Raw genomic sequence first — 20,894 nt, 5'->3', positions numbered from 1 at the left:
CTCCTGGCCTGTTTGTAAATTTTTGATTATTAATAGATTTTAATTGTTTGAAGCATTTGAATATATAAATGTATAAGGAAGAAATATTTCTGTTATCTTAGATAACTGTCATATTTGACAATTCTTTCATGCATCTCTTTGTGTGTGTCTATTTTGTATATATGCACACACACACACTCATGTTTATATTGTCTTTTTGTTTTTTTGAGAAGGAGTCTCGCTGTGTCGCCCAGATTGGAGTGCAGTGGTACAATCTTGGCTCACGACAACCTCTGCTTCCCAGGTTCAAGCGATTCTCCTGCCTCAGCCTCCCGAGTAGCTGGGACTACAGGCGCCCGCCACCATGCCCGGCTGGTTTTTGTATTTTGAGTAGAAATGGGGTTTCACCATATTGGCCCAGCTGGACTCGAACTCCTGACCTTGTGATCCGACCGCCTCATCCTCCCAAAGTGCTGGGATTACAGGTGTGAGCCACTGCGCCCTGTTTTTTTTTTTTTTTTTTTTTTCTTGAGACAAGGTCTTGCTTTGTTACCCAGGCGACAGTGCAGTGGTGTGATCTTGACTCACTGCAACCTTGAACTCCTGAGCTCTAGCAATCCTCCCACCTCAGCCTCCTGAATAGCTCGGACTATAGGTGTGAGCCACCATACCTTTTAATAATTTCAAAATTAAAGTAAGATACATGAAATTACAATAAAACATAACAGCATAACAAATTACTATAAAGTACACATCCATGTAACTAATACCCAGGTCAGTAAGTAGGACAGTGCCAGAATATCAGAAGCCCTTTTTAACCTAACTTTGGTTTTGTTTTATCCACTGATATAAATGAGAAATTTCATGTTTGATTATCTTTTGTTTTTTGTTTTTTGAGACAGGCTCTTGCTCTGTCGCCCAGGCTGGAGTGCGGTGGCGCAATCTTGGCTCACTGCAAGCTCCGCCTCCCGGGTTTATACCAGTCTCCTGTCTCAGCCTTCCAAGTGTCTGGGACTACAGGTGCCCGCCACCACGGCCGGCTAATTTTTTGTATTTTTAGTAGAGACGGGGTTTCATCGTGTTAGCCAGGATGGTCTCGATCTCCTGACCTCATGATCCACCCGCCTCGGCCTCCCAAAGTGCTGGGATTACAAGCGTAAGCAACTGCGCCTGGCCTGTTTGATTATTTTTTTAATAAATAATTGGACTTTCTATCTAAAGCTTCCAAAATAGTTTTATCTTCGTTGTAGCACAGAAATTTTATAATTATGTGTCTAGCTTGTATCTTTTCTAGTCAGTCCTGCTTAGAAACTGGTGAGCCGTTTTAATGTGCAAACTCAGGTCTTTTATTGGGGCAATTTTCTTCTAATATTTGTTAATCAGTGCCTTATGTATATATGTTCTCTTCTGGAATTTCTTTTATTTAACTGTTAGGTTTCCTGGGTTTATCTTCTAATTCTTTTAGCTTTTCCTTCAGATTTACATTTCTTTATATTTTTATCTTTGCTTTAAGATATTTCGTCCACTTGTCCAGGCCAGTAATTCTAGTTTCAACTCTGATAATTTACTCTTTCAATTCATTTTACTGACATTTTTTATTTAAAATAATATTTATTATTTCTAAAAAGTCTTTTTGTGTGTATTTATGTTGTAGTTAAAGCTTAAGTACTCATGTTTTTTGTTGTTCAGATTATCATCTGTGTCTTCCGGCAGCTCTGTTTTCTTAGGGTCTACCTTTTCTTTTATTTATTTATTTATTTATTTTTTGAGACAGGTTTTTGCTCTGTCACCAAGGCTGGAGTGCAGTGGCGCAATCTTGGCTCACTGCAACCTCTGCCCCCTGAGCTCAAATGATCCTCCCACCTCAGCCTCCTGAGTAGCTGGGACTACAGGCACGCATCAGCACCACCATACCCAGCTAATGTTTGTATTTTTAGTAGAGATGAGGTTTGAACTCAAGCGATTCACCTACTTGTGGCCTCCCAAATGCTGGGATTACAGGCATGAGCCACTGTACTTGGCCTAAGGTCTGCCTTTACTAACTATCTTAGTGCTTATCCTTTCTCTGGCTATACCAGATCCACTTAAGATCATTCATATTTTCTTTTGTTGTTCATTGAGTCTCAGGTCCAGCAATCGTGCAGTTGGTAGAAGGTGCACTTGTCTTTCTCCCTGTGACCCAGCAGTAGGGAGGTTGTCAGTCCCTTGTCAGGGCATCAGGAGGAAGTCTCTCTGCTCTTTAGTCTCCTGTGCTACAAAGTCTAGGTCTCTTCAAATCCCAAGGGCCAAGTTGGTTCAACCCCTGTGTTCAGGATGCCCTTAGCTCTGTGGACTATAAGACTAGGTCACTGGCACAGGTTAGTGTTGCCCTTTCTCCCTGGACTTCATGGATCTCTGTGGTCCATGTGCTTTCTAACTCTGGTTCCCAAATTCTCATCTGTTTCAAGAGGGAGAAGATCTTTTTTTTTTTTTTTTTTTTTTTTGAGATGGAGTCTCAAAGAAGTCTCTCTTGCCCAAGCTGTAGTGCAATGGTGCAAACTCGGCTCACTGTAACCTCTGCCTCCTGGGTTTAAGCAATTCTCCTGCCTCAGCCTCCCGAGTAGCTGGGATTACAGGCATGCGCCACCACGCCCAGCTAATTTTGTATTTTTAGTAGAGATGGGGGTTTCACCAGGTTGGTCAGCTGGTCTCAAACTCCTGACCTCAGGTGATCTGCCCGCCTTGGCCTCCCAAAGTGCTGGGATTACAGTCGTTAGCTACGGCGCCCAGCCAAGAGGGAGAAGATCTTGTACCAACTCTAGATTCTGACAGAGCTTGAGCCTTCACTCACACCCTATGGACCCCTCCTACCTGTTCATCTACAAGTGCGTTAAGATTTCGGAATGGAAAGGAGTGGGGTCATGTTCAAGCTGCCATCTGCCCATGATACGGATCTATATTCTCAGCCGTTTTTTTTTTTTTTTTTTTGAGACGGAGTTTCGCTCTTGCTGCCCAGGCTGGAGTGCAATGGCACGATCTTGGCTCACTGCAACCTCTGCCTCCCGGGTTCAAGCGATTCTCCTGCCTCAGCCTCCTGAGTAGCTGGGATTACAGGTGCCCGCCACCACACCTGGCTAATTCTTGTATTTTTAGTAGAGACAAGGTTTCACCATGTTGGCCAGGCTGGTCTCGAACTCCTAACCTCAGGTGATCCACCCGCCTCGGCCTCCCAAAGTGCTAGGATTACAGGCGTGAGCCACCACACCCGGCTGTCAGCCTGTTTATAGTGTAGGCTGGTTCACTTGGAAGGACCCAAAATGGCTTAGCAGCTTTTCTTTCCCTACTATTGGGTCTCTATATGAGCAACCAAGATTAGCCAAGTTCTTACCTAAGCAGAGGTAGTAAGAATTCTTTTCTTTTTTGAGTTTAGACACTATCTTGCACTCGTAATTGTATGTTGGGAACCGAATTGACCGCCTTAGACAACTACTTTTGTTTCCTTTGGCAGGAAGGCAGCAACAACTCATCTCCAGTGGATTTTGTAAATGCCAAGAGGACAGACTTCCCTTCAGAACATTTCAGTCATTCCTCAAAGTGGCTGGAAGCCTGTCAGCATGAATCAGATGAGCAGCCTCTAGATCCAGTTCCCCAAACTAGCTCTACTCCTAAAACGTCTGAGGAAGCAGTAGACCCACTGGACAACTATGTGGTTAAAACCATCGTCCTTGTACCATCTCCACTGGGGCAGCAGCAAGACATGACATTTGAGGCCCATTTAGATACCATGGCAGAGACAAACAGCATATCTTTAAATGAACCTTTGAGAACAGGAGATCTGGTGAGAGAGGAGGTGGCACCCTGCATGGAAGACAGGTTTTCAGAAGTTGTTGCTGCTGTATCTGAGAAACTTATCTTTCAGGAATCTCCGTCCCATCTCTTAGAGTCTCCACCAGATCCCTCTTCTGAACAACTAAATTGCTCCAAGGAAAGCCTGAGGGACAGTAGGACTGAGGCTGTGCCTGAGGACTTAGTAGTACCTTCTGAAAGTAACGCCTTCTTGCCTTCCTCTTTTCTCTGGCTTTCCCCTTCAACTGCCTTGGCAGCAGATTTCCCTGTCAATCATGTGGACCCAGAGGAGGAAATTGTAGAGCATGGAGCTATGGAGGAAAGAGAAATGAGCTTTCCTACACACCCTAAGGAGTTTGAATCAGAAGATCAAGCACTTGTCTCAAATGTGGAAGATATTCTGTCCACATGCCTGACACCAAATCTAGTAGAAATGGAATCCCAAGCAGCTCCAGGCCCAGCAATAGAAGATGGTAGGATTCTTGGCTCTGATACAGAGTCTTGGATGTCCCCACTGGCCTGGCTGGAAAAAGGTGTAAATACCTCCGTCATGCTGGAAAATCTCCGCCAAAGCTTATCCATTCCCTTGATGCTTCGGGATGCTGCAATTGGCACTACTCCTTTCTCTACTTGCTCGGTGGGGACTTGGTTTACTCCCTCAGCACCACAGGAAAAGAGTACAAACACATCCCAGGCAGGCCTGGTTGGCACCAAGGACAGTACTTCTGAGACAGAGCGGCTCCTGTGTGGGTAAGTGCCCCTATGTTCTTGCGCCTCGTGAGTTCCATTATCCTGGACCTTCCCCTCCCATCCCTTCCCCTCCCTTTCTTTTTGTCATGTTCTTCTGTTTCTGCTGCAGCCGGCCTCCAGATCTGACTGCCTTGTCTCGACATGACTTGGAAGATAACCTGCTGAGCTCTCTTGTCATTCTGGAGGTTCTCTCCCGCCAGCTTCGGGACTGGAAGAGCCAGCTGGCTGTCCCTCACCCAGAAACCCAGGACAGTAGCACACAGACTGACACATCTCACAGTGGGGTAACAAGATTCCTTTCAAAGCTTGAAGGATCCCAGTGGGCTCTCTTCCTTGGAATTTAAGCTGAGAAGCTGCCAGAGGGCAAAGGGGACTCCTATCACAAGCTTATACTTAGAACATTTGTAAAAGCTGAGAATCTGGGCAGGCACGGTGGCTGATGCCTATAATCCCACTGCTTTGGGAGGCCAAGGTGGGAGGACTGCTTGAGGCCAGGCATTTGAAACCAGCTTGGGCAACATAGCAAGATCCCATCCCTACAAAAGATTTTTAAAAAATCAGCTGGATATGGTTTTGCATGCCTCACTACTCAGGAGGCTGAGGCAGGAGGATCATTTGAGCCCAGGAAGTTAAGGCTGCAGTGAGCTATGATCATGCCACTGCACTTCAGCTTGGGCAAGACAGTGAGACCCTGTCTCTTAAACAAAAAAGCTGAGGATCTGAAAAATCCCCTTAAAGCTATGGGTAGTCACTATACTCCTGGGGTACATCAAAACTTTCCAAAGTAGTGCAAGCAAGGAAAGTTTTAAAGGAATTGGTTTTTAGAACATCAGCTTCCACATGTATTCTTTTTCTTCATTTTTTGCATTGGTAGACTATATTTAATATTTTAAGAAAAATTGTGAATAAGCCTAAAACATTTTTTAAAATAATTTTTATTTTTTGTGGTTACAGAGTAGGTAAATATATTCATGGGGTCCATGAGATGTTTTGATACAGGCATGTGATGGGCAATAATCACATCATGGAAAATGCGGTATCTGTATCTGTCCCTTCAAGCATTTATCCTTTGTGTTACAAGCAATCCAATTATACTCTTAGTTGTTGTTTTTTTGTTTGTTTGTTTGTTTTTTTTTTGAGACGGAGTCTCACTCTGTCACCCAGGCTGGAGTGCAATGGTGTGGTCTCGGCTCACTGCAGCCTCCTTCTCCTGGGTTTAAGCGATTCTCCTGCCTCAGCCTCCTGAGTAGCTGGGAATACAGGGGCATGCCACCACACCCAGCTAATTTTTGTATTTTTAGTAGAGACAGGTTTTCACTGTGTTGGCCAGGCTGGTCTCGATTTCCTGACCTTGTGATCCACCTGCCTCAGCCTCCCAAAGTGCTGGGATTACAGGCATGAGCAACTGCGCCCAGCCTGTTTTTTTTTTTTTTTTTGAGACGGAGTTTTGCCGTTGTTGCCCAGGCTGGAGTGCAGTGGTGCGATCTCGGCTCACTGCAACCTCCGCCTACCAGGTTCAAGTGATTCTCCTGCCTCAGCCTCCTGAGTAGCTGGGAGTACAGGCATGTGCCACCACACCCAGCTAATTTTGTATTTTTAGTAGAGATGGGGTTTCTCCATGTTGGTCAGGCTGGTCTCGAACTCCTGACCTCAAATTATCCACTCGCCTTGGCCTCCCAAAATGCTGGGATTACAGGCATGAGCCACCACGCCTGGCCTATTTTAGTTATTTTTAAATATACAAATTACTATTGACTGTAGTCCTCCTGTTGTGCTATCAAATATTAGACCTTATTTATTCTCATTATCCACATGTATTCTTCACTGTTTTTCTTTCCTAGTTCTCCGTTCTCAAATGCCTGATTGCCTATGCCCACTTTACTAAAGAAGAACATACTTTCTTTTCTTTTCTTTCTTTTGAGACAGAGTCTTGCTGTCACCCAGGCTGGAGTGCAGTGGTGTGATCTCGGGTCACTACAACTTCTGCCTTCTGGGATCAAGCCATCTTCCCACCTCAGCTTCCCAAAGTGCTGGGATTATAGGCATGAGCTATTGTGCTCAGCCTCCCTTCTTCTGTTTCTACTTATTCCTATTGTTGTTTTTCTGTGTGTTTTTTTGTTTTTTTTTGTTTTTTGTTTTTGAGACGGAGTCTTGCTCTGTCGCCCAGGCTGGAGTGCAGTGGCGTGATCTTGGCTCATTGCAAGCTCCGCTTCCCGAGTTCCCACCATTCTCCTGCCTCAGCCTCCTGAGTAGCTGGGACTATAGGTGCCTGCCACCGTGCCCAGCTAATTTTTTGTATTTTTAGTAGAGACGGGGTTTCACCGTGTTAGCCAGGATGGTCTTGATCTCCTGACCTCGTGATCTGCCTGCCTCAGCCTCCCAAAGTGCTGGGATTACAGGTGTGAGCCACCGCGCCTGGCCCCTATTGTTTATGTGAAGATTTCTCAGTGTTTACATCTATCAGAATGGAAAGGAGTCAGCTGGCATGGTGGCTCACACCTGTAATCCCAGTACTTTGGGAGAGTGAGGTGGGAGGATCACTTGAGCTCAGGAGTTCAAGACCACCCTGGGAAATATGGTGAAACCTCATATCTACAAAAAAATACACAAATTAGCTGGGTGCGGTGGTTTGTGCCTGTAGTCCCAGCTACTCGGAAGGCTGAGGTGGAGGATCACTTGAGGCCGGGAGTTGAAGGCTGCAGTGAACTGAGATCTTGCCACTGCACTCCAGCCTGGGTGACAGAGCCAGACCCTGCCTCAAAAAACAGAGTCATGAATTGTTGCTGAACCATTTCTTATTGCTAGAATTATAGTAATCCACAGATATATGAACTAATAAGGGGAAGGAAGCTCCATCAATTTCATTAATAGGTGATTCCCAATTAAATTTTGCTGAGCATGTTTATTTTATTAGAAATTATTACAGTGACTACTATACAACTGATTAAAAGATTTCTCTATCCAAAAGAAAGCTTTTTCACTCTAAAGTCTTCTAGTCAAAGGAGTTGAAAGGAAATTTTAATTTAAATTTAGACGAACTTTTGTTGTTATTGCAGAGATGATGGTTAATAACAGATTTTATTTTTATTTTTTGAGATAGAGTCTCGGTCTGTCACCCAGGCTAGAGTACCATGTTGTGATCAGGGCTCACTAAAGCCTCAGCTTCCTTGGCTCAGGTGATCCTCCCACCTCAGCCTTCTGGGTAGCTAGGACTGTAGGTGTATGCCACCACACCTAGCTAATTTTTTTGTATTTTTAGTAGAGATGGGGTTTTGCTATGTTGGCCAGGCTGTTCGCAAACCCCTGGGCTCAAGTGATCTGCCAGCCTTTGCTCCCAAAGCACTAGGATTACAGGTGTGAGCCACTGTGCCCAGCTAATAACAGACTTTAAAGCATACAAATATATTACATTAGGATGAAATTGTGAGAAAAATAAATGTTCAAAGAGAAAAAGCAATGACATAATAAAATTTCTGACTGCTAAGAAGAGCTTTTTCTTGTATTTTTAAAAGATAGCAACTAGGTATCATATCATTTTGGTGTATGTAGTATTTATGCCACTGGATATATTTAAGAGTAATCTAATAATTTTATTTTAGGCTGGGTGTGGTGGCTCACACCTGTAATCCCAGCACTTTGGGAGGCCGAGGTGGACGGATCACCTGAGGTCAGGAGTTCGAGACCAGCCTGGTCAACATGGCGAAACCCCGTCTCTACTAAAAATACAAAAATTGGCCAGGCGCAGTGGCTCACGCCTGTAATCCCAGCACTTTGGGAGGCCGAGGCTGGTGGATCACGAGGTCAGAAGATTGAGACCATCCTGGCTAACACTGAAACCCCGTCTCTACTAAAAATATAAAAAAATTAGCCGGGTGTGGTGGCAGGCACCTGTAGTCCCAGCTGCTCCAGAGGCTGAGACAGGAGAATGGTGTGAACCCAGGGGGCAGAGCTTGCAGTAAGCCGAGATCGCACCATTGCACTCCAGCCTGGGTGACAGAGTGAGACTCCGTCTCAAAAAAAAAAAAAAAAAAAAACCAAAAATTAGCCGAGTGTGGTGGCAGGTGCCTGTAATTCCAGCTATTCGGGAGGCTGAGGCATGAGAATCCCTTGAACCCGGGAGGTGGAGGTTGCCATGAGCCGAGATTGCACCACTGCACTCTAGCCGGGGGGATAGAGTAAGACTCTGTCTCAAAAAAAAAAAAATTATTTTTATTATTATTTTTTGAGACGGAATCTCGCTCTGTCGCCCAGGCTGGAGTGCAGTGGCGCGATCTTGGCTCACTGCAAGCTCTGCCTCCCGGGTTCCCACCATTCTCCTGCCTCAGCCTCCCAAGTAGCTGGGACAACAGGCACCCACCACCACGCCCGGCTAATTTTTTTGTATTTTTAGTAGAGACAGGGTTTCACCATGTTAGCCAGGATGGTCTCGATCTCCTGACCTCCTGATCTGCCCGCCTTGGCCTCCCAAAGTGCTGGGATTACAGGCGTGAGCCACCGCGCCCGGCCCAAACAATTATTTTAAATTGTCAATATTGGTAATATGCTGGACATTAAAGTCTTTGTAACAATTTAAACTTAAGGGTACTTAGTTTTTGCAGGAAATATGAGAGGAAAGTAGCTAAAAGACCACTGTTGGCCCAATGTGGTGGCTCACGCTTGTAATCCCAGCACTTTGGGAGGCTGAGGCTGGCAGATCACTTGAGGCCAAGAGTTTGAGACCAGCCTGGCTAACATAGTGAAACCCATCTCTATTAAAAATACAAAAGTTAGCTAGGTATGGTAGTGCACTCCTGTAATCCCAGCTACTTGGGTGGCTGAGGCATGAGAATCCCTTGAACCCAGGAGGTGGAGGTTGCAGTGAGCTGAGATCGCACCAGTGTACTCCAGCCTGGGCAACAGATTGAGACTGTCTCAAACAACAACAATAACAACAATGTTCTAGAGGACTCTGTTACAATACAGGCCTAGGAAGGAAGGGAATGGTCGCAGCTGAAGGAGTTGATAGCACTTCACCATTGTGGCTGTTGAGATAATAGGTGGCTGCTGCTAAGAAGAGATGGTCCCCAAATGTGCAAAGACCTCCTTTGAGTTGAAATGTCCTCAAAGTAGTGACTTTACCATTTGCCAAAAATCCTGGAAATCGTAAGCTCCATGTTCCTCCAGCTGCTCAATTTGTCTCCTGTTTTCTTATATCTTTGTATCCTTTCCTCTGGTTCTTGACGTTGTTTCCCATCCCTGAATCTGCCTTGCATCCTCTTCCCCTGAAGCTTGCGAGGTCCCTTTGTAGGCCACTGAAGCAGAACCAAAGAGGGGAAATGACATACCTTTAGCCATTCTCCATCACCATGCCATGTCCTTGCTGCCTGGCTGCCTCCTTCACATTAATCTCATCACCTGCCTGACTGTCCAGCTGAGCACTATGTGAGCCCTATCCAAGCTCATGTGCTACTCTGTGCCTTACTGCACGATGCAGCAGTGAATGATAACTGCTTTGCTGGGGAAGGGAGCCATGAACTCCAAGAAATCAGCACTGCTGCTCCAGTAGTAATTTTTTCCCCAGATGATGGCTGCCTTGCCTCAGTAATGAAGACTCCCACTTTTCTCTTAGAATTTATCTTCCAGGGTTCTACTGCCTTTGAGATCATACTTACTTACTCTATGCATACTATGAGTTTTATCTATTTGACCCAGGATAATGAGCAGACAATTAAGGAAGTAAAAATGATGAATAAATACCTAAGAAGGTTAGCATTATTGGCATTAAAAAATGCAAATTGAACAGTGAGATGCCATTTTCTTGTGACTCAATAGCAAATAATAAAATAGGTAAAGCTGATAAGCATACTCTGTTTATCTGTAGGATATAAATTGGTTTATCCTTTTTTTTCTTTTTTTTTTTTTTTTTTTTTTTTTTGAGAGAGGGTCTCACTCTTACCCATACTGGAGTGGAGTGGCATGAACATGGCTCACTGCAGCCTCTACCTCCTGGGCTCAAGGGATCCTCCCACCTCAATCCAGCTGAGTAGCTGGGAATACAGGCACGTGCCACCATGCCTGCCTGGCTAATGAAAAAAAATTTTTTTTTTTTAAAGAGATGGGGTTTCACTATGTTGCCCAGGCTGGTCTTGAACTCCTGGACCTAAGTGATCCTCCTGCCTCAGCCTCTGAAGGTGCTGGGATTACAGGCATGAGTCACTGTGCCTGACTAAACAAATTTTTTACCTACCTGTGGATTTTTCTTTCTGACTTGGCTTCACTGAATTGAATTGTGAACTTTGCTCCTACTTTTAATAGGAAAGGTGGCTGGGTGTGGGAGGAACACTTTGGAAGTCCGAGGCAGAAGGACTGTCTGAGGCCAGGAGTTTGAGACCAGCCTGGGCAACATAGCAAGACCTCATCTCTACAGAAAATAAAAAATAAATAAAATAGGAAAGGCTCCTATAACTCACTGGGTGGGAGGAAGAATGAGGTGCTGGCAGTACATGTTGCCTACTCAAAAGGAACAACTTGGCTGGTCATGGTGACTCACCCCTGTAATCCCAGCACTTTGGCCACCAGCCTGGCCAACATGGTAAAACCTCGACTCTACTAAAACTATACATATTAGCTGGGTGTGATAGTGGATGCCTGTAATCCCAGCTACTTGGGAGGCTGAGGCATGAGAACTGCTTGAACCTGGGAGATGGAGGTTGCAGTGAGTTGAGATTGTGCCACTGCACTCCAGTCTGGATGACAGAGCAAGACTCTGTCTCAAAAACAAACAAAACAAGGAACAACTCTGTTTTTCTGGCTAGATAACTAATAAACTTCAGCATCTTAAGGAGAGCCATGAGATGGGACAGGCCCTACAGCAGGCCAGAAATGTCATGGTAAGTGTTGATTGACCTTACACCACCACTGGGTCTCCTGTGAAGATCAAGAATGGAGAATCTTGGGTGGTTAGTAGATGGTGATACTAAGCTGTGGTGGTGAAGGAAGGTTTCCAAACCTTTGTAAAGTACATCTCCTTATGGGGAGCTTGGAATTTGGGGTTAGTGGTTTTCCTCCCCAGTGCCCCTGTTGCCTGCTTAGTGACTATTTGATCTCACCCACCCATTTTTTTCTCTACAGCAATCATGGCTGCTTGTCTCTAAAGAGCTGATATCCTTGCTTCACTTATCCCTGTTGCATTTAGAAGAAGATAAAACTACTGTGAGTCAGGAGGTAAGCAGCATGAAGATGGAGGTAGAGGCCTGTGGTGGGACTAAAAGCCATAAAGAAGAACCAGACACATCAACTGATTCTTATTGTATAGTCTCGGCATACAGAAATCTTGGTCTCTTGCTGTTTTGATTTACTGAAGAAATTGAGGGCAAAGCTCCAGAGCCTCAAAGCAGAAAGGGAGGAGGCAAGGCACAGAGAGGAAATGGCTCTCAGAGGCAAGGATGTGGTAAGGTGCCAGGCATTTGTTCTTGTATGTGGGAGGTTTCCACCTCAGGGTTCCTGTAGGAACACAAATGCACTTTAGACACAGATGGGTGGCCTAAGAACTGCCTGCCCTGGGGAGTAAAGAACTGATCTATTGAGGTGTCAGATGGTTACAGCTTTTTGTGCTGGCTCCCCTGTTGCCCACTGTGTCCTTGCAACCTCTTCCCTCAATAGGCAGAGACAGTGCTGGAGGCTTTCTGTGCACATGCCAGCCAGCGCATCAGCCAGCTGGAACAGGACCTAGCATCCATGCAGGAATTCAGAGGCCTTCTGAAGGACACCCAGACCCAATTGGTAATTTAAGGGCATTTTCTTTCCTGGGGTCTGTGCTGACAGACTGGGAGAGTGGACCTGTATCCAAAGGGAAGGGGCTCCCGCCTAGGCAATCTTTCTTTTGTAGGTAGGGCTTCATACCGAGCAAGAAGAGCTGGTTCAGCAGACAGTGAGTCTTACTTCTACCTTGCAACAAGACTGGAGGTCCATGCAACTGGATGTGAGTATTTGGGGCCATCATAATTAATTCCTTACTCACATCAAGTCCTGTTAGGAGCTTTGCCTCAAGTGTGCTCTACTGACCTGCTTGCTTCCTCTGGTAGTATACAACATGGACAGCTTTGCTGAGTCAGTCTCGACAACTCACAGAGAAACTCACAGTCAAGAGCCGGCAGGCCCTGCAGGAACGTGATGCAGCAATTGAGGAAAAGCAGGAGGTACAGACCAGGAGTGGGGACTGCTTAGGCTTGGTTTCCTTTCTAATGTGTGATATCATTAGCCTCTTACCCTGGATCTGTTTTCTTTTCACCCTGTGGGTTTGGAGGCCAGCCAGGTCCCTTAGCTGTAAGATGGCCTTAGGCCCAGTTTTTTCCTTTGCCCTTCAGCATCTTTACTTTAGCAACTTTTCTCCTGTCTCTACTTTTTCCTGAGGATCAACCTTATTTTCTGCAATGTTGATGCCCAGGAGCAAGGTAGTTTTCTGTCTTGTTCAGAAAGAGAAGCTGGACCAAGTCCTGGGATTATTGATTCAGGAGGAACTACAGGAGGAAAACCATCTTTTCTTCCTAGGTTTCCAGGGAGCTGGAACAAGTCTCTGCCCAGCTAGAGGAGTGCAAAGGCCAAATAGAACAACTGGAGTTGGAAAACAGTCGTCTAGCAACAGGTGTTTGTGTGTGTGTGTGTGTATGCACACATGTAAGCAGTTGAGCCCTGTTAAGGCTTGGAGTGTGGCACTAGAGCAAGGAAGTACTCAGGAGCACTTTCTTTGGAGCAGAGGTTTGGGCAGTTTCTGGCCTGGTAACTGCATAGTGTCATTAGGATACTTTTGTTCTAGATCTCCGGGCTCAGTTGCAGATTCTGGCCAACTTGGACAACCAGCTAAAAGAGCTACAGAGTCAGCATGCCCATTGTGCCCAGGACCTGGCTGTGAAGGATGAGTTACTCTGCCAACTTATCCAGAGCAATGAGGAGCAGGCTGCTCAGTGAGTTCCTAACAGGGTATTGTGGCAGTAGGCATCCAGGAATTAGGACCAAATGGGATCTAATATATGGTCTCTGACAGATGGCAAAAGGAAGAGATGGCACTAAAACACATGCAGGCAGAACTGCAGCAGCAACAAGCTGTCCTGGCCAAAGAGGTGCGGGACCTGAAAGAGACCTTGGAGGTAAGGAATATGGCTTGGGCCAAGGGAGCTGGTAAACCTCAAGAGTGTGATTCTTGCCTGATAGTGTTGAGGTAAGGTTTGAGACCATGAACTAGAAAAAGCCTCTGTCCCTAGGGCACTAAAATTCTCCCTCCTTGTCTTGCTGCTTCTCTTGTCTTCCCAGTTTGCAGACCAGGAGAATCAGGTTGCTCACCTGGAACTGGGTCAAGTTGAGTGTCAATTGAAAACCACACTGGAAGTGCTCCGGGAGCGCAGCTTGCAGTGTGAGAACCTCAAGGACACTGTAGAGAACCTAACGTAAGTTGTCTAACTTTCTGTACTTCCCCCCAAGTGCTTATTTTTTTTTGTCAGGAACACTTCTAGAAGCCAAAATCTCCAAGAAGAGAACTGTGAGTGTTGAGCCTCTTGTTTCTCTCCTTTAATGCAGCTCTGTGGGGATTTGGGAGAGGCGTTCAGAGAAGGTAATTTGGTCTTTGGTCATCTTCCCTGTTCCTTACTTCAGGGCTAAACTGGCCAGCACCATAGTAGATAACCAGGAGCAAGACCTGGAGAAAACACGGCAGTACTCTCAAAAGCTAGGGGTGCTGACTGAGCAACTACAGAGGCTGACTCTCTTCCTACAGACAAAACTAAAGGAGAAGGTAGGATCCCGGGGTTCCTTCTCTTCCAATTGTATCTTTATTTTACAGAATAGTCTTCATAAAACATTACTCTTTTTCTAACTGTGACCTTATATGACTTTCAGTTACCTACAGGACCTCATTAGCCTGTTGCTTAAACCTTTTTTCCCCTGTCTTCTACCTCCCTATTATGAACACTTTGCCCCAGCTAGACTGCCTGTATGCTACACATATGTCCCCATTTTTATCTCCAGAACCCAGACTCTGGCTGCTCCCACATTCATTCTCTTCTTTCTTCAAACTGGAAATGCCTATTCTATTAAAATCCTCCCTTCCAACCTGGGCAACATGGTGAAAACCATCTCTACAAAAAATACAGAAATTAGCCCAGGTGTAGTGTTGTGCACCTGTAGTCCCAGCTATCCAGGAGGCTGAGGTGGGAGGATCACCTGAGCCTGGGAAGTTGAGGCTTGCAGTGAGCCATGATCATACCTGGTTAATTTTTTGTATCACTGCACTCCAAACTGGGTGAGAGTGAAACCCTTTCCCCCCCAAAAAAAGAAATCTTCCCTGGTTCACCTTCTTTGAAATGTTCCCAAATCAAATCATGTGGACCTGGCGATCTTTTCTTCTGCCATATTTCTCATGAACTTACTCTTCTTTTGTATTTGCATTAATTTTCCTTGGATACCTGGTCTCTTCAATCAGACTATGTTTCAAGAAAGCAGAAATACAGCCTTCTTTGGCCTCCCCGCAGTGTGCACTAAACAATAAGTGGTTGATATCATTCAGAATACACAGGTAATTAGCTTATTCAGCAGAATATTCAGCTTATTCAGACACAACAAATATCCTAAAATCTGGCAATTGCTTATGACCTGATCCTCTTTCCCAACTGGGTGCCGAGCACAGGAAATGCCAACAAATCTACAGTTTAGCATGGAAGACAACCAGATGTAAACTTGTCATTTTGACTTATGATCATGGTAGAGGTCTGCATGGACCACTGTGAGAGATAGAGAGGGGAGGACCACTTCAACCTTCCCAGAATTAGGGTCCCTTCTCAAAGCAGCTGACCTTGGGTACAGTCTTGAGGTTTAGAAGTTTGTGGGGTAGGGGTGGGTATTTAGGAAGGCCCACTAGGCAGAGGGAATGGTGTATGAAAGTTTCATCTGATGACATATGAGAGTCATATGTAGAAAGTCATGCACATTGTACATGATGTGTTCTTTTTTGTAGTGTCTACCTTATAAAACCTGGGTTAGGTGCTGGGACTAGAGGATGAACAAGGCAAGATGCCGCTCATATGGAAGGCAGCAAGTCTGAGGAATGGGAAGCAGCTCTTCATGGCTGCAGCGTGAGAGCTATGTGGTGCAAGGCAGGAGACCACACTGCAGAAGTAGGCAGAAGGCAGATTTTGAAGGCTTGAAATAATGGCAGTTTTATAGGCGGTAGAAAGGAAAGGATGGAGTGAATGGATTCAATAGATATTTTAGGAAGCAGACGCAGTAGAACCTGGTGACCAATTTGATGTAAGAGGCAGAAGAGTGAATGATGATCCTTAGATTGCTAGGAAAGAGGGCCCAGTGGGTTAGCTGTGTTAGTGTGTGGAGACGGGTTAGTGACACCTCCGGATCATCTCCATGCTCAGGGAGCACTTCACCTATGTGTTGGGAGGAATAGCAATAGGAAGCACTTCATTTCCCCACAACTCAGACACCCAGATGGGAGGGCAGAGGACCAAGGCTGAAAGGAGTGGAGAGCCTGAGAGAGAGATGAGACTGAGGGGAGGTAATGGTGACGCAGGCTAACCAGTTGGTGGGAGAGACCTAGACCGGGGGGGCAGAGAAGGCAGGAGAACTGGAGAGAGGACCTAGCCTAGGAGGAGAGGGAGCAGGCTGAGCAGGAAATGCTCTGGGTAGGAGATGCAGACTCCAAGGAAATATCCAAAAGAAGAGGAGGATTTGGGATTGGAAAAGCTGAGGTTCAGGTGGGAGAGCTGAGGAGGGATAGAACAGGAAAGGTTGAGCCATGGGGTTTCAAGTATGCGGAAAGGAGCGAAGATGTTAGGAAAGGGTCGAAAGGGCACATCCTGGAGTCCCAGGTAGCAGGACGAGGATGGCAGGGGAAGAGCCAAGGAGACAAAGCGGAGATGCTGAGCGGCTCCTGCCTTGCCTGGCCTTACCTGTGCACAGCCAGTTAGCTGCTGCAGCCACAAGCACAGCTCCTCCAGAACTGAGGCCAGCAAGCTTTTCCTATAAATGACCATATATTAAGTACTTTTGGCTTTTTGGGCCATATCGTCTCTGTCTCAACTACTCAACTCTGCCTTTGTAGTTCAAGAGCAGCCATAGATGGTATGTAAATTAATGGGTCTGGCTGCGTTCCAATAAAACTTTATTTACAAAAATAGTTGGCAGGCTAGATTTGACCTGTAGGCCACAATTTGCTAGTGTTCCCTCTCCCTGCTCTAGAATAGTAAATACAGGAGTAGGAACAGACTTTTGATAGGGTGGCACAGGGAAAATGGTGAACTCAGCTTCATACAGATTTGACTGTGGAACCTTCTAGTAGATTCTTCACAGGCAGTTAGCCTTTTGAGTCTGCAGACTGGGAAAAAATCCAGTTGAGAGAGGGATGGAAGTCATTCATGTGGAAAGGAAGTTTGAAGTAGATGTTTTTGTGGCGCTCCCAAGGCAAGGCCACCCTGGGAATGAATTAGAGTAAATTTAGGGCCAAGGACTGAACCCAGAGGATCCAACAGTTAAGGAAGGACCTGTGGATAGAGAAGAAATAACCAGAAAGGTGTGAGGCCTGCCTTTTTTTTTTTTTTTTTTGAGACGGAGTCTCGCGCTGTGTCACCCAGGCTGGAGTGCAGTGGCGCGATCTCGGCTCACTGCAAGCTCCGCCTCCCAGGTTCACGCCATTCTCCTGCCTCAGCCTCCGAGTAGCTGGGACTACAGGCGCCCGCCACCACGCCCGGCTAGTTTTTTGTATTTTTAGTAGAGACGGGGTTTCACCATGTTAGCCAGGATGGTCTCGATCTCCTGACCTCGTGATCCACCCGCCTCGGCCTCCCAAAGTGCTGGGATTACAGGCTTGAGCCACCGCGCCCGGCCTGAGGCCTGCCTTTAAAGGAGAGAGACTCATGTCCTGCAAGCTAAGAAAAGAAAGTTTCTAAAAGAACAATGTGGTCATCAATATCAAATAGGTCAGGTAAAACAAGAGCTTCAATGTATGCATTGCATTTGAAAGTAAGGCTGCCATTGGTGAACCAAATGACAAGAATTTAGGCGGAATGACAAGGGAGAAGCCTGAGAGTAGTGGGCTGGGGAGTTAATAGATGGTGAGAATTATACACAAGAAGTATAAGCCGGGCGCGGTGGCTCACGCCTGTAATTCCAGCACTTTGAAGGCCGAGGCGGGCGGATCACGAGGTCAGGAGATTGAGACCATCCTAGCTAACCCAGTGAAACCCCATCTCTACTAAAAATACAAAAATTAGCTGGGCGTGGTCGAGGGCGCCTGTAGTCCCAGCTACTTGGGAGGCTGAGGCAGGAGAATGGTGTGAACCCAGGAGGCGGCGGAGCTTGTAGTGAGCAGGTATGGCACCACTGCACTCCAGCCTGGGCCGCAAAGCAAAACTACGTCTCAAAAAAGAAAAAGAAGTATAGGCTCCTTTTCTTTTTTCTTTTCTTTTCTTTTCTTTCTTTCGCAGTAGCTAAAAGGGGATTTAAGGTAAGAAGAAGGGTTTTGTTTAGGTTTATTTTTAAAATACTGCTGTTTTTGTGGGAGAGGCTGAAGAATATAAACATGTTCAGGGAAAGGCACTAATGGAGAAGTTGAAGATAGATAATTGAGATAATATGTGGAATAGCATTTTGGAGGAGATGGCTGGGAGTTACCTGGAAGCCCAGGAGTTCACTAGACCTGAACAGCAGCTATTTTTTCTTCTTTGCCCTTAGACTGAACAAGAGACCCTTCTGCTGAGTACAGCCTGTGCTCCCACCCAGGAACACCCTCTGCCTAATGACAACACCTTCCTGGGAAGCATCTTGATAGCAGTGGCAGATGAAGGTTAAAGGCCCTGGGATTTGAGGGCGGGAAAGTTGTAACCCTGCTCCCAGTATCTTCAGCTGTTGAAGATGTCCACCAGCGGGCTTGTCTGTCTTACCCTGGCTTCCATTATGATAGACCCCTCCCTGGATGACCAAAGGGGCCCTCTCCCATTATTGGTTTTTCTCTTAGAGCCAGAATCAACTCCTGTGCCCTTGCTTGGAAGTGACAAGAGTGCTTTCACCCGAGTAGCATCAATGGTTTCCCTTCAGCCTGCAGGTTAGGAGGGGCTCCAGGGATCCTGCCTCATTTCTAGAAAATCTGGTGGTGATGAGTAAAGACAAAAGCAGTGAGAAGTGCTTTGCTCTAAAAACCTCAATTCTACTTGGGCTCATTTTATTTCTGCCTTCTGGGATCTGTAATGTTCCAGACATTCAAATCCTGTGGGTGGGGAACACAGATAAGAGTTGTGGAAATGATGGCTATACACTCCTTCCTTCCATGGCTGGAAGGCTAGACCTCTATCTGGGACTTTCTCTTTCAGAGACCCCAGGTATGGAGGAGAGCCTGGCAGAAATGAGTATTATGACTATTGAGCTTCAGAGTCTTTGTTCCCTGCTACAAGAGTCTAAAGAAGAAGCCATCAGGACTCTGCAGCGAAAAATGTAAGTGGGATGCAGTTTTGGTGACAGAGGGACAGTGAGACAGCCTCTTATGCCAAGGGTTGAACTGGCCCCTGAGAGGACAAGAATGTTGCTGAATTCTTCCTTTCTTCAGTTGTGAGCTGCAGGCTAGGCTACAAGCCCAGGAAGAACAGCATCAGGAAGCCCAGAAGGCAAAGGAAGCAGACATAGAGAAGCTGAACCAGGCCTTGTGCTTGCGCTACAAGGTGAAGGAGGGACCTAGAAGTGGGGCAATGAAGAACTGGGGCAGCTCTACTGGCCCACTGGGAGCCATTATCTCTCCAGGAATCTGGGTGGTGGGGATTTTCCAACCACTGCCCTAGTTTTGCCCTTCCTGGGGTCAGACATTTCACATTTCAGCTATGGGCTGACCTATCTTCCCAGGCAGACCCAGGAGAGAAGTCAGGAACTCTAGCAGAACTCTCCCAACACTGAAATGTGCCTTGCCTGGCTTGGCCCTGGAGGAAGAATTGGAGTGATATCAATTGGTCTCATGTGGGCTGAGCATGGGTCAGGCACTCTCTCCTATCTCCTGGCAACGGCTGTGAAGAGACCAGCTCTCCGTGTGTCTTCTCACCTTCCTTTCCCTCACAGAATGAAAAGGAGCTCCAGGAAGTGATACAGCAGCAGAATGAGAAGATCCTAGAACAGATAGACAAGAGTGGCGAGCTCATAGTATGTTCACCATCATGCCCAGGCCTTTGCTTTCTGTGTTACTGGTCAGCCAGGATCCCAAATATGAGAAATGGTTTACTTTTGTTCACCACACATTGTCTATCCTTATGTCCTATTGGACACCTCTCCATTCTTATTCCCAGAGCCTTAGAGAGGAGGTGACCCACCTTACCCGCTCACTTCGGCGTGCGGAGACAGAGACCAAAGTGCTCCAGGAGGCCCTGGAAGGCCAGCTGGACTCCAACTGCCAGCCTGTGGCCACCAATTGGATCCAGGAGAAAGTGTGGCTCTCTCAGGAGGTGACTCAGAGTTAACAGAGGAGCTGGACAGCAGGTGGGGACCCCAGGCTGTACCCCTGTTGATCTGGACATATTTCTAGGTGGACAAACTGAGAGTGATGTTCCTGGAGATGAAAAATGAGAAGGAAAAACTCATGATCAAGTTCCAGAGCCATGTAAGAATGTCCATGCCATTCCAGGGCCATTTCCTACCATCATTAGCAAATGCCCTGCCATGTTTCCCCTGTCCTACCAAGCTTGCTCTTTTATGCATAGGACTTATAAAATCTGTTTGCTTTCTAGAGAAATATCCTAGAGGAGAACCTTCGGCGCTCTGACAAGGAGTTAGAAAAACTAGATGACATTGTTCAGCATATTTATAAGGTACAGGCAGGAGGGAGGTGATATAACTAATGTACCTGGTACAAGGCCTGGCCCCAGGAGGTACTAATGAGCACATCTCTCGTTCCCAGCCTTTACTGAGAGCTGGGCCTGAATCACTATTGCAGGCTTCTCTGTGGTGTCTGTTTTCTCCCCTCTAATTCAGCGGCTGCCTGCTGGGGCTGGGAGCCCTGGGCCTTAGGCCTGTGGTCCTGAGCTGCTTTTTCTGCCTCTCTTCCCAGACCCTGCTCTCTATTCCAGAGGTGGTGAGGGGATGCAAAGAGCTACAGGGATTGCTGGAATTTCTGAGCTAAGAAACTGAAGGCCAGAATCTGCTTCACCCCTTTTTACCTGCAATACCCCTTTACCCTAATACCAAGACCAACTGGCATAGAGCCACCTGAGATAAATGCTATTTAAATAAAGTGTATTTAATGTATTTCTCCAAGCTTACGGAATCTTACTTTTTGGGTGAGAGGGGGAGGATGATGAAGTCAGGGAAGAGGCAGCCTGGGCCTCCTG

The 20,894-nt window shown here is 46.3% G+C and overlaps 1 protein-coding gene across 3 annotated transcripts in view; it reads left to right on the top strand.

Moving 5' to 3' along the window:
- SPAG5 (sperm associated antigen 5) overlaps positions 1-20,811 on the top strand; it is a 24,409-nt gene extending 3,598 nt beyond the window's left edge. Inside the window, exons 3-24 of one of the 3 annotated variants that reach the window (XM_031657438.1) lie at positions 3,467-4,554; positions 4,664-4,838; positions 11,349-11,423; positions 11,665-11,757; positions 11,849-11,983; positions 12,196-12,315; positions 12,422-12,514; positions 12,618-12,731; positions 13,084-13,177; positions 13,349-13,496; positions 13,577-13,679; positions 13,843-13,976; positions 14,182-14,320; positions 18,265-18,376; positions 18,548-18,634; positions 18,900-19,020; positions 19,133-19,244; positions 19,633-19,713; positions 19,857-20,012; positions 20,093-20,167; positions 20,295-20,375; positions 20,615-20,811. In XM_031657438.1, the coding sequence (XP_031513298.1) occupies positions 3,467-4,554; positions 4,664-4,838; positions 11,349-11,423; positions 11,665-11,757; positions 11,849-11,983; positions 12,196-12,315; positions 12,422-12,514; positions 12,618-12,731; positions 13,084-13,177; positions 13,349-13,496; positions 13,577-13,679; positions 13,843-13,976; positions 14,182-14,320; positions 18,265-18,376; positions 18,548-18,634; positions 18,900-19,020; positions 19,133-19,244; positions 19,633-19,713; positions 19,857-20,012; positions 20,093-20,167; positions 20,295-20,375; positions 20,615-20,686 (3,408 nt within the window). In that variant the 3' untranslated portion in view covers positions 20,687-20,811. Of the gene's footprint in view, positions 1-3,466; positions 4,555-4,663; positions 4,839-11,348; positions 11,424-11,664; positions 11,758-11,848; positions 11,984-12,195; positions 12,316-12,421; positions 12,515-12,617; positions 12,732-13,083; positions 13,178-13,348; positions 13,497-13,576; positions 13,680-13,842; positions 13,977-14,181; positions 14,321-18,264; positions 18,377-18,547; positions 18,635-18,899; positions 19,021-19,132; positions 19,245-19,632; positions 19,714-19,856; positions 20,013-20,092; positions 20,376-20,614 lie in introns of all 3 variants that reach the window. The other 2 variants (XM_031657437.1, XM_031657439.1) reach the window with 2 other exon arrangements.
- The last annotated feature ends 83 nt before the right edge of the window (positions 20,812-20,894 follow it).

This window comes from Papio anubis, chromosome 17, assembly GCF_008728515.1.
Source record: "Papio anubis isolate 15944 chromosome 17, Panubis1.0, whole genome shotgun sequence".
NCBI lineage: Eukaryota > Metazoa > Chordata > Mammalia > Primates > Cercopithecidae > Papio > Papio anubis.
This window is presented reverse-complemented; position numbering and strand designations above follow the sequence as displayed.